The following is a 12,683-nucleotide window of genomic DNA, read 5'->3' as shown; positions in this document are numbered from 1 at the left end:
CGTTTCGAAGGACGCGCATAAGAATTAAAATGAATTTTTAATGAAAAATTTTTCTGTGTCCGCGTCCGTGTGCAGTAATCCTTTGACGTTTTTCATATGTACGTGTGTGTGTATATCCATTAAATTTTTTATGCAACATTAAACAAGAATATAATAGGGAAGCTTTTCCTTTCTTTATATACGTATGTTTTTTTTTGCCTTCGTTTTGTGTCCACTTTCATTTCGAATATATGTACTCGCGTATATGCGATTGTATTTTAGCGTTTATTAATTATTTAAATGCCCGGGCAGAGTAGCAGCAGCTCGTTGAACATTAATAGTTAGCCAGGCGTAATGGATAATAGTTCGCGGCTCTGCTCTGCTCTAGCATCAATATTCATGAAGTTGGGAAAAAGTTGTGTTCTTCCGGTATCCTAACTGCACCTCGCTCGCTGGCTTCTGCTGATGTTCCACTTTAATACGTGCTAGCAGTAGAGAAGAGATAGATATAAATCTCCATAGGATCGACCTACCCCCTTCTGGAGTCGCGCGGCGCGACTACGATATCAATCGATGGTGTTTTGTGTGTGTGTGGGTGGGTGACGCACGACATTCGCCCCCCCCCGCGACACAAGACTATATATCTATACAATGTCGAGTCTGCGTACTTATAGGCACTTGCCTGGTGTTTATTCAATATTACATATTCCTGTGTATGTAAGCGTAGGTGCCGGGCATCATGTGGGACTATTGCACACCGGAGATTAAATGTATGCATTTTTCGAGGTTGATCACTTCGGCAGAGCAGAGCGAAGTAAAGTTTTTCGCACTGCTTGAGTTGGATTTCGGTGTGTACGTAATCGCATAATGCCAAGCCGGAGTGGTACGAAGGACTTGACGATATCCCGAAGGAAATCTGCAACAGAGAGAGGGAAGAGAGAAAGATCGAGAGCAGAGAGCCCGAAATATTCCGGTATAAGACTATACGGCGTGCGAGAAAATCGATAAATCTCTTTCTCTAGAGTTTTAATGAAAATTCATGAATCGAGCTTCTCTCTCTATCTTCTTCTTCTTCTTCTTCTCGTCTCGTTCTTTACTCACTCAGCTCGGCTCCTCCATCGCTACAATATTATACATACGTATAAATGCAAGCACACGAGTACAAATTTGCCCACACTTACCCACACACATATATAAATAGGCAGATTTTGTCGAAGAGTTATAGCTCGTGATATGAAATATGCCTCGGCTATATATAAAGACGCGCACACAACGCGCGCAGATATAGTTTATAACGCGTGAATTTTCATCAAGTTTTATCTCCTACGTATATATAGTCGAGGAGCTGGCCCCCGAAGAAAAGATGATGAAGTACACACATACACACGTACTATCGATAGTTAAAGGTCTCTCTTCCCCTGTTCATGCCTATACTCTCTTCATAGACGTTTCTTTCTTTCTTCTATTTATTTATTTATTTATTTATTTTCAAAACTGCGAACAACTCGTTCTGGTGTACGTATATTAGTTAGCTAGTTGGCATTGGATTTTACCCGAAGCGCAACGAAAAACGATTGTGTGTCTGTGTCTGTGTCTGTGTGTATGAAAAATACACACGACTCATCAAAATTCAATCGCACCGCGTGCTGTGCGCGCACAGAGCTCGAGCCTATAATACGTATATATAATATTGATGAGACTCGCGCGCACGAGCTCACGAGCAGTAGTAGTAAGTCTGTACTTATCCGTACACCATATATAACATACATATATGTATTTATTTTGACCGTGATGTGCTCGCGCTGCACACACATGCACAGATACACGCACGTATATATAGCTCTGGAAACGAAGCGCAAAAAAAAGGAGTGTCTCGTTCCGAAGTCTGTGTATACGCATCGACGTCGTCGTCGTCTCCATCTTTGTGGGTGAAGCTTTTTTGATATTATGAAAGGATGTGGGAAGGTCGCAAGAGCATCACTTTTTATCTTTTTTTTTTACGCTCTCTCGCTCTCTCTCTCTCTGTTTCCTTCTTTGCTCGATGCTCTCTGACTGGCTTTCTCTCCCTTGCGACTTCACGACTAGCACATTCTCGTCGTGTCACTCTCTGTTCGAGCAAATAAAGAGAACAAAACGAGCGCACACACACACACACACACACACACACACATACACAAACTTCTCGTTCGCATTTCGGCGTGCAAGAATCGCCTATGTTTATTCGTATATTGTGTATCAATTTTGCACGTCTTCTTTTTCCGCTCATTTTTTTTTCTCGTCGATCAAATAATTAAGCTTATCTCCCTCGTGTGCCTGTCGTTTTCGTCAGCCTCTCTGCGCTGTAGATGTGGATGTGGATGACGATCTTTTTTCTCTCTCTGTCGCGTATATTCGCCCGAGAATGCGCGCACGTTTTCTTTACGACTTTTACCTTGACATTTTTTTGCCATCTTCGCTCGCTCGTTCTTTTCATTCGTTCGTTCGTCTTGTGCTTCTTCTACTAGAATATTAAGTTTTCTTTCCTGATTATGCATAATAATCTCTCTCTCTCTCTCTCGATGTGTTTCTATTTTTTTCTCTCTTGCATTTTTTTTCTTAAACAGCGACGACGCGATGCATCACTATTAGCGATGAAAAAGGCGACGCACGAAATTCTCCGTACATGGCCGGAATTAAACAAAACTCAATATTAGCCGCGCGTTGATTTACTCGCGCTGCATAGGAGCTTTTTTCTATCGAGATACGCCAATGGCATTAAATTACACATCGGCATATAACGAAAAACTAGTTTGAACTTTGTATGTTTTATGTACACACATAGGCGCGCGAACGCTAGGAATAATTTTATTTCACATACGGTCTCTCTCTCTCTCTCTCTTTTATGCGTCGGTAATGCAAGCACGTCTCTATTAATTGAATATTGCATGTGCACACGTACACACACATACACACACTTACACACATACGGAGGTATAGTTCACTATTGGATAAGAAAGAGAGAAGATCATTGAACTTTTGTATAATAGCGCGTCTTGGACGTTGGCTCGATAGGCATCGAAAACTTTTTCATGCAAAGACCGTCGCCCGCGCGCGATTGTGTGTGTGCATAGTGTCCGCGCGTACATGTGAGTGTGTGTGTGCGTGTAGATATATACATGCCTTTTCAACAATTCAAATGGTCTCTCTCTCTCTCTTTCTCCCCCTCGGTCTTTTCGCATTTTTATCGCTTCTCGCATGATCGCTCGCTTGCTATATATGCGCCTCGAGACACATGTCGAACGATGAAGGCAGCAGCAAATGAAAAAAAAAAGGAGGCGCGCATTGGCTAGATTTTTCTAATTTTTCCTCCGCTCTAAAAAACATTTCCCGATCGCGTTTTGCGTATAAAAATATATTATATTCATAAATTTGTATATAATATATATATATATATATATTTTAGTGCGCACGCGCGTGTGTGAGTGTGTACAAGCGCATTCATTTCGTAACCTCTACTCAATTTATCATTGAGTCAGTAGGTTGAATATGTATACCAGCATTATAGCCGCTGCATGTGTATTGCAGTGCACAGTTGATAAACCGTTAGATCTACCTACTTTTTTCGCGCGTATTATGCAATTGCTGCGGAATTGCGACCGGTTTTTTTCTTTTTTTCTTTTTCGTGCATTCAAAGAAATCCGCAAATAATTTTTGCCGTTTGAATTAACAATTTCGTGCGCGTTTTAATTCGATTTGTCAATGTGCGATTTATGAGGCAGCCGCCGCAGCAAGTGGTGTGTGCGCGCGCGCGTAACCGTAACTGAAAAATTAATCTAATTGCCGCTGCGGTGCGCAAAATTTCCTCTCTTTTATCGAACTCTTTATTAGTTTTTTTTTCTTTGATTATTAATTCCATGGCTCGGCCGCAAGTACATTTATGCACTATGCACGCCATCCGCGATCGAGCGCACGAAATATATAATAACAATATATTCTTCTTAATGATGTATATATAATATGTTTTATTGAACTGATAAAGAAAATTGCGATGATAATGACGGGTATATGCTGCTCTTATCACGAGATAAGAGCATTGAGTGAGCGAGCTGCTGCATGGCGCGCGCACAAGACGCCTTATTATACGTATGCATGCTATATAAAACGCGAGGAGAGAACGTTGCAACTTCTTTTTTTCTTTCTTTTCTTCCCTTTTTTGTTTCGTTCCTTTTTTCATTATGCTTCGATCGAGAGCAAAGAGAGTGATTGTAAAACGTAAGTACGTATACGTAATGAAACTTGCCTTCGAGAAAGTTCAATGACATTTTGTTGCTTCTCGCTTGCGCGAGCAGTAGCAGCAGCAACGAGCGACCATCGACGTTATCCGCGTTGCGTATCTCTTCTCTCTCGCTCTCTCACTCTCCCTCTGAGTTCGCGCTTGTGGTTGGCTGAGTGGCTACATATACGTCAGATGGACGTATGCGTGACTTTTGTGTGTACCTCTTTTACAAATTGCACGAAATAAAAAAAGACGACGAAGGCGAGACAGAGAGGGAAAGAGGAAAAAGGAAGACGAAATTGGGTCAATGACGTTTGACAGTAGTAACTGATATAAATCATACGACTGTCGAGGCTCTCGAGCGAGAAAGAGAAAGAGAAAGAGAGAGAGAGAGAGAGAGAGAGAGAGAGAGAGAGAGAGAAACGATAATATTATGTTGTTAATTTTTTTTTATTGATTACGTATGATATTGGTATTATTAATACTTTTTATTTAATACGTGGATATAAAAAAAAGCCTACTATAAGCTCGCGCGGAGGACTAGCGATAACGTTTTAAAAACGAGTATAGTATAGTAGCCGCGAAAATGTATTATTAATCAAGTCGAGACACTTTAATGATCATTAATTGCAGAAGAAAAAATCGCCAGGCGCCGAAAATAATCGCAGCGCGCGCGCTTTTTTTGACAAAATTTGTATAATATCGAGGTATAAATCACCGTTACCGAAAAATCGCATATTATTAAACGCTCACGCGCGTTGATATGTATAGCAGCGGCCGCAGCATCAGCAGCACATATGCATCGCGCTCTCTGCGAATCCGGTTTTACATTGCTCATAATTTTTTTTTTACTTTTTTTGTTTAATAATAACTAAAATAGCTCTTCTCTCTCTCTCTCTCTCTCTCTCTCTCTCTCTCTTGGGCTCACTCATACTTATAATAATCGTGAAAACGAGACAACTGGACGAACTCGTTTTTGCGTATAATATATAAATTCACGAATCGACTCCGCGAGCAGCGCAGCTCGAGAGGTTGGCGCGCGCGCGTTGTATATAAACTTTCGAAACACACAAACAGCGACATTATACACACGCGTGTGTGTCCCCATATGCATAAGAGAGCTGATGTCTGTACTTTTGTGGAGGCTCGTTGGCGCCACGTGCGGCAGTGCTGAAACGAGAAAAAAAATGCATACCCGCGCACAGAAATAAGATACTCGTCGCGTACGAAGTGAAAAAAAGAAGAAAAAAAAATCGCCGACCTCGACGATAACGCGCGAACACACACACACAATCTCGCGAGTATAAAGGTCTCGTCGTCGAAAAAAAAGATTTCGAAAAACACGAAATCAATAAGAAAGCTCGTTTCATTTAGTGTTATCGTTTTATAAAAATTCTCACCTCTTCCTTCTCTTCTTCGTCTTTTTTTTTCGCTTGTATATACACACAGACACAAATTCGAAAAGTCCTCAAATGAAAAAATTAAAGTATCGGTGCGCATATATTTACATTGCACTTCACTTAGTGTATATTTTTTTTTCTCACCTCCGTGCACCTTTAATGTACTCGTGCAAATATTAGATATCGAATAGGTAAAAAAAAAAAAAAATAAATAAATTATCGAATGATTGCGCTTACAAGTCCCTATACACACGATTGCCAACACATTTTTCACGAACTTTTACACGCACACAGCACTCGCATATACACAAGTGTGTGTGTGTTTGTAAATTGCAGCTGATATTCAATTATACGTGCTGTACATATATACACATGTTGTAACGTCTGATTTAATATTATAATGTATAGCAGAGAATGGTACGATGATAATAATCCGGATTAAAGCAGATAAAATAATATCGATTGCTTTTGAAGAAAACAAAAAGGAAAATGCGTGCGAGAGAGAGAGAGAGAGAAGGGAAAAGCTCCCCTTATTATACGATAACGCTGAAAAATAATAATACATAATACCGTTTTAATCGGGAATGTAAGAAGGAGAGAGAGTCATGTCCTTATAATATAAGTCGATCTTTTGCTCTCTTTCTGTCTCTCAAACGTACTGTATAAGCCAATTATTAATTGACGCAGACGAGTGCGCGCACATGCACACACAAACACACACACACACACACACACACACACACACACACACACACACACACACACACACACACATTTTGTGAATTTATAAATTAACTCTCGTTGATAGTACTTGGGCGAACACTGAGAGAGATAAGATAAGAAATCGACAAGTCTCGCGAGGAGAAGTGCATTGTGCGATCGAAGAATATCTATATATAATGACGTACACATTTAATAACGAGTTATAAATCGATCGAATGCCTGGTAATTTGGCTACAATAATGGCACGTAGCTCTAGCTGATTCCTCCTCCTGCCGACAATCCTGACTTTTTTTTCACGATTAATTCGATTTTTATTCGCGACGATAATGCGATACTCAGCGAGTCCCAGTGCAGAGGTGATGGCGTGCGCGTCATCATCACAGCTGCTGCTGCTGCTGCTGCAGATCACGTTTGCCATAATATAACCAGATTCACGCAAAACGAGTTTAATTAGATAATCTTCCTATGCATGTATTATAATCGTCAAAGAGCAACGATATGCGCGCGACCACAATATAACGGGGGCTACCACTATGTGTAGCGTGTCCCGATACACGCTTAGCGTACGTTGTACGCATCCGCGAATTTCCGTCTAAATTACGCATAATTAAATGGACAATAAAAATTATCATGTCATTATCGCTTATAAATTAGTACTTCTGGCGCGATGCACTTATTGATATTATAATATAAACCCGACAGTTTGATAACGGTCGCTAAACGAGGTAGACTCACGTGGTTTAAAAAAAAAAAGAAAAACGAAACGTTAATGTCGATAATGTAATTTTATCCGTTCGAACGAAGTGTCGAAATCAACTTGCGATCATCAATGTGTACGTATGTATGTGGGTGCATGTGATAAGAACGAAGTGTCAGCGTGAAAAAAAAAATGAAAAAAAAAGAGAGAAAAGAAACGAATCGAAACAAACCCCTTGTGTGTAGCGATGATAAAAAAAAAAAAGGAAAGCCGAGGTGCTAAATTCTTATTGGCCTGAGGTGATCCCCACCCGCGCGCACCTTCGAGCGCCGCTGCTGCTGCGAGCTGTCGAGCTCTGCTTGACAATATAGCACGACCGGTCGGTTTATTAATTTCATTCGGCGGCACTATAGCGCGACGCAGCGTACGCGACGCGCGACTCGAACGCAACGCAAGCGACGAAGCCCGACAGACCGAGCGAACCGGTGAATTGTGCGTGTTTATTGTCTCTACTACACTACGCGCTGCGCGAGTTGTTTCGCACGCATAGCATATATACATGAGAGAGAAAGAGTAGAAGACGAGAAGAAGAAGAGGAAGAAGAAGAAAAAATTATCTATCGGCTGGCCAGAGCTTCCGGATAAATTAGTGTGACAGAAGAAAATTTTCGTACGCGTGACTTTACGCGCGCGCGCGACACACACACACACACGCGCGCGCGATATACAACACAATATGCAGCGAGGCAAGCTTCTGCGTAAAATCAAGAAACTGTTGGCGAAGAAATTTTTCGCCAATGTCAAGGTGCGTTTGTGCGCGGGTGGTGGTGGTGATCTGTTCTGCTTTTTTTCGTTGACCCCAAGATTGCAAAAGCGAAGCTTTGAATTTGATTTTTTTGGGTTTTATTTTGTCCAAGCAAAAATCTAAAGTCTGTGTGCTTTTTTCTCTTACAGCCCGTCAGCGAGTGGACTGCGCTAAATGTAGTCGAGTGGATGGCTGCGCTAAATCTCTATCGCTATGCGGACGTATTCAAGTCCAAGGATATCAAAGGTAGCGATCTGCTTAACTTGGACCGGGAGAAGCTATTGGTGAGTTTTTCTGTCTTGGTCGTCTTTTTTCTAATTAATGATGCAACAATCTCTCTCTCTCTCTTCGAAAAATTGCCATAATATTAAAAACTGATGATGCTGGTAGTATATAGCTTCGAAAAAAGAATCACGTTGTGTGCGCGTGTGTGTGTGCGTGTGTGTATATATTTCGGCGACGAGTTTTTCGATGATGACTCAGTGGCTCAGTTATTTTGCATAATGCTAATACATTATGCACGCCGATAGAGACATACACACTCGCTCGCTCGCGCGCGCACGGCTGTGCGAACAATATCGGCAAAAGCTCGCGCGTGCGCGCGAGTGACTGTTAAAATATAAATACCGAAAAAAGATAACGAAAAAAAAAAAAAGGAAAAACGTTTATCACGCATACGCGCACACGCACAAGTTCGCGTCGAAGCTCGCGAAAAAAAAAAGAATCTCGCGTTGACTCATAGCTCAAATATTTATGTGTACGATGTGTGTGTGTGTATGTGTACGTATTGTATGCACAATGTTGACTAGTGCTGCGACGACGATGAGTGCGCTCGCGATCGCCTAAAACAACGTGTACCTCACCACGTTTATACACATATACACACATGTTGCCGTAAAGCTCGCACGACGTTTTCGTGGGCTCGTAAAAAAATCATCAAGTTTTTGCGCGCCGCGCGAAAAACGTGTGTTGAGCTGCACGCGAGCTACTATACGAGCTAGCTGGTTCATACTCTATACAGGCACGTATGTATATCTCAATGGAATGCAATATTTGCAACGTGCCGTGCAGTTTTCTTTTTATCGTCCCGTTTGGTGTGTGTGTGTGTGTGTGTGTGACTCTAATCCGCGAAAATGCGTTCGATTTAAGGGGCCGATATAAAATGAAAAATCCGAGAGAGTAAAGTAAAATAATTGTGATCTGGCGCGCGCGAGCTTGTCAATTAATTCGTTATACGAGCCGCGATCGTAATAATTATCCGATAAAATATATATCGCGTGACACGGGCTGTCGCGGGGCACGCAGGCGGCGGCAGAATCGAATCCTCAATTGATTGATTACTTTGTCGATCGACGGTATTGCTTTTTTTTCATTTTTTTTTTTTTTTTTCAAGACTCGAAGCTTATTAGCACATGCGATCTAATGAAATTAAATATTTTAATCCGCGCGCGCGCTTATCTAAATACGGCTTATAGAGCTCCGATGACGTATGGTAGTTGATACATCTGTCAGCACTTATTATATACACAGTGGACACACCCTCTACTGCTGCCGTTGGGCGCGACTGCATAAAAATATAAATATAAAAAATGGGTTAAAAGTGCAGTAAAAAAAAAAAAAAAATAATAATGGGGAAGGAAAGTGTATAGGCCTGAGAATTACGTGTTTTATTTATACAAGTATTACCGAATGGCGCGCGCGCGCACAGAAAATTGAAGGAAAAAAAAACGCAGCCGGGCCTATACGGCATTACATTTATTAATATTATGAGATTTTTATCAAAAAGCCAGGCGCGCGCGCACGCGTTGAGAGACATAAATATGTTTAGTTGGCATTTTAATGTGCTGCACGCCGCAAAAGTCATAAAGATTTAGCTCCTTTTTTCACGAGATGCAATTATAAGCGCTTTTGCAGGTGGGGCCTTCGTACATATACATGTATACAAACGTAGAGCGCGCACACACGCATGCATACATACGTGCAGATCGTTAAAGAACACGAGAGTCAAAAATCAGTGAAAAAAGAACTCGAGAGAGGAAGAGGGAGAGAGAGAGAGAGATAGCGAAAACATATATTTATATTCATCACGCGAGTTTGACTGATTTTCGTTTAATTTCCGTAAATGAATATTGAAATAAGCTTTCTCTCTGCCCAAAGTTTATTACCGAGCGCTCTCTCGTTTCAAAGGCACACACACACTCATACATACAAGCAGTTTAATCAAGCAAAAGTCCATTACGCCGTTGCTAAGGGTTAAAAGGCAAAAAAAAAAAAAAAAAAAAAAAAACAAGAAACCAATTTTCGTGTTTTCCTCGTTTCACAGAACATGGGCATCAAGGATGAATTTCACCAGAAAAATATACTCGTGTGCATCGAGGAATTGTGCCAGTCGCCGAGCAGCGATAGCAGCGGCAACGGCGGTGGCAACGGCGATGCCCCGGCTACGTCGTCGTCCTCGACGAGCTCGGCCGAGAACACCACCACCACCAACACGACGACGACGACAGCAGCTACGGCCGCAGCAGCGTCGCATCCGCACAATCTCCAGCCGCACAGTTTTAGCGTGCTGCAGAAATGCGACAAGTGCCATAAATATCTGCGAGGATTGTTGCACCAAGGTTTTCTCTGCCAAGGTACGTACGATTTTCCATTTTCTTCTTCTTACTTCTCGTTCGCGCTTTTTTTTTTCCTTTCTATTATCGCGCGACTATTCTGTCACGTTTTGAGAAAGTACAGCGCAGCGGCGAAAAAATGTGTTTCCATTTTCGTCTTATCGAGAGCAATTTTTTTCTCTCTCTCTCTATTCGGTCTCGCTGCTGCTGCTGCTGCTGCGCTACTCGAGACATGCATACAGCAGCGAGAGGGTTAGAGAGGAGAGAACGTTCTACGTGAGAATATGCACGATTATACATGCGCGTACTAGATTCGAACGTGTTCCACCGCGCTGCAGCTGCCTGGCTGCTCTGCGCGCGTTAATTCTTTCTCTCTCTCTCTCTTTTTTTTAAATATCTCTACGCTTTGAAAAAATTGATTTATTTTACACGATCGTCGTCTCGTGGTCGTCGTCGTTTTAAACGAACAAATTCCTGTTCTCGAATATCGATAAAAAAAAAAAAAGAAGAAGAAAGAATTAAAATAAAAATTAAATTACGTTCCTCGTATATACACTTTCAATAATACACGCGTTGGTTGCGAAACTCGGGCGTTCGTTCGATATATACACACAAGTGTGCTCGCGTAAGATGTGATTCTTCGCCTCTCTGTGCTCTGCGCGACTTTGATTGTCAATTAACCTCTCGCGCTGCTGCTCCGGAGCCATGTATGCTCACTTACACGCGTAACAGCAACACACACTCAACACACACACACACACACACACACACACACACACACACTTTTACACGTATATATACCGCTCAATTCATCGGTTCAAGGCTTTTAATATCCTTAACGCGTTGCTGCTGCCGATGCTGCGGCTGCCTCTTCTCGTAATAATACGAATACTCTTCGAGCATAGTACGATCGACGATCGTGCGCGCACACACACACACACAATTTTTTTTTTTTTTGTTATTGCGAGCTCGCGAGCAGCGGCATCGAGTAGTAGTAGTAGTCGTCTATTCGAGATAAATGATCGTTCGCGTTTCTCTAGAGTCTCTAAATTATGACAATGCATGCGGAGGCGAGCCGAGCTAGCTGCTGCTAGCTGGTTGCGGAGAATGAGAAATATTTCAGGAAACGATCGCATCTCGCAGTTACACTAGTCTCTCTTCCCTGTATGGATGCATTTATAAAAAAACGAGCTAATAGCGTATAACGTACATATGAAAATGTGCACTTGAGCATCGCGATGTACGGATTACGCAATTTTTAGGTCAACGCGATATGTGTTGTACACGATCTGCTCTCCCAAAGAAAAGCTTGTATCGAGTATAATAATTGCTTATCGATGCATCTCGTTTCTCTGAGTGCGCGCGTGTGTGTGTACGTACATGGACTTTGATTAAATCATCCATTTATTTTTGCAGATTGCGGTCTTGTAGCTCACCGAACGTGCTCGGCTACTGGTCTACCTATTCCCTGTGCGCACGGCCAGGAAACGTGCGTCCTCAAATTCTCTTCCGGTACGTATAATCAGCGAAGGCGCGAAGTCGATCGAGAGGAATTTTTTCATCAACTCTTTTTTGCTTTTGTTCTTTTTCCCATAATTATTGTAGTATTCGGTCAAGCCCTGTGCGCGCAATTCGACGCGTCGGCGCGCGCGGCGCCGATCCTGATCGAGCGCTGCACCCGGGCGCTCGAGGAGCACGCCGCGGCCGACCCCAAGCTCGATCTCTACAAGGTCTACCACAGCAGTCCGCCCAGCGAGCAGACGATGGAGCTGCGCCAGAAGCTGAACGAGGACGTGCGCAGCACCGATCTCGAGACCTACACGCCCTACTGCGTGGCCAGCGTGCTGAAGAAGTTTCTCCGCGAGATGCCCGACCCGGTGATACCGGTGCAGTTCTACGACAGCTTCCTCGAGGCCGCGGCGGGCGGCAACGACGAGCAGTGCGCCAAGCGTCTGGCTCAGCTGATCAACGACCATCTGCCGGTGCACCATCGCACCACCCTCTATCATCTGATGGCGCACTTCGTGCGCATCTGCAGACTGCAGCACGCCCGGGGCTTCAAGGAACCGCCCACGGTGCTGATCCAAGTACTGTGCCACTTGTTTCTCCGGCCGCCATGGGAGCAAATTATGTACGTTGGACATTTTTTTTTTTTTTTTTACTTGAAAATTTGATGGTACGCACGCGAGCGATAGAACTAACGAGATCTATTT

General features: G+C 42.7%; 1 protein-coding gene across 7 annotated transcripts in view; it reads left to right on the top strand.

The window, feature by feature from the left end:
• Positions 1–12,683, top strand: part of LOC106656534 (phosphatidylinositol 3-kinase regulatory subunit alpha-like) — a 92,796-nt gene that overhangs the window by 74,302 nt on the left and 5,811 nt on the right. For 6 of the 7 annotated variants that reach the window (XR_002763601.1, XM_023462124.1, XM_023462126.1 and 3 more), the window contains 4 exons: positions 8,008–8,142; positions 10,182–10,491; positions 11,887–11,982; positions 12,076–12,601. Coding sequence is in view for 6 of the 7 variants with exons in the window: in XM_023462124.1 (XP_023317892.1) it covers positions 8,008–8,142; positions 10,182–10,491; positions 11,887–11,982; positions 12,076–12,601 (1,067 nt within the window). In the remaining variant the exon portion in view is untranslated. Of the gene's footprint in view, positions 1–5,118; positions 7,859–8,007; positions 8,143–10,181; positions 10,492–11,886; positions 11,983–12,075; positions 12,602–12,683 lie in introns of those variants that run through there. The other variant, XM_014377558.2, reaches the window with a different exon arrangement.

The sequence above is a fragment of the Trichogramma pretiosum genome, unplaced genomic scaffold (genome assembly GCF_000599845.2).
Source record: "Trichogramma pretiosum strain Unisexual culture from Peru unplaced genomic scaffold, Tpre_2.0 scaffold20, whole genome shotgun sequence".
NCBI classification, from domain to species: Eukaryota; Metazoa; Arthropoda; class Insecta; order Hymenoptera; family Trichogrammatidae; genus Trichogramma; species Trichogramma pretiosum.
The sequence above is the reverse complement of the archived record's forward strand: the minus strand, read 5'-3'. Positions and strand labels throughout refer to the sequence as shown.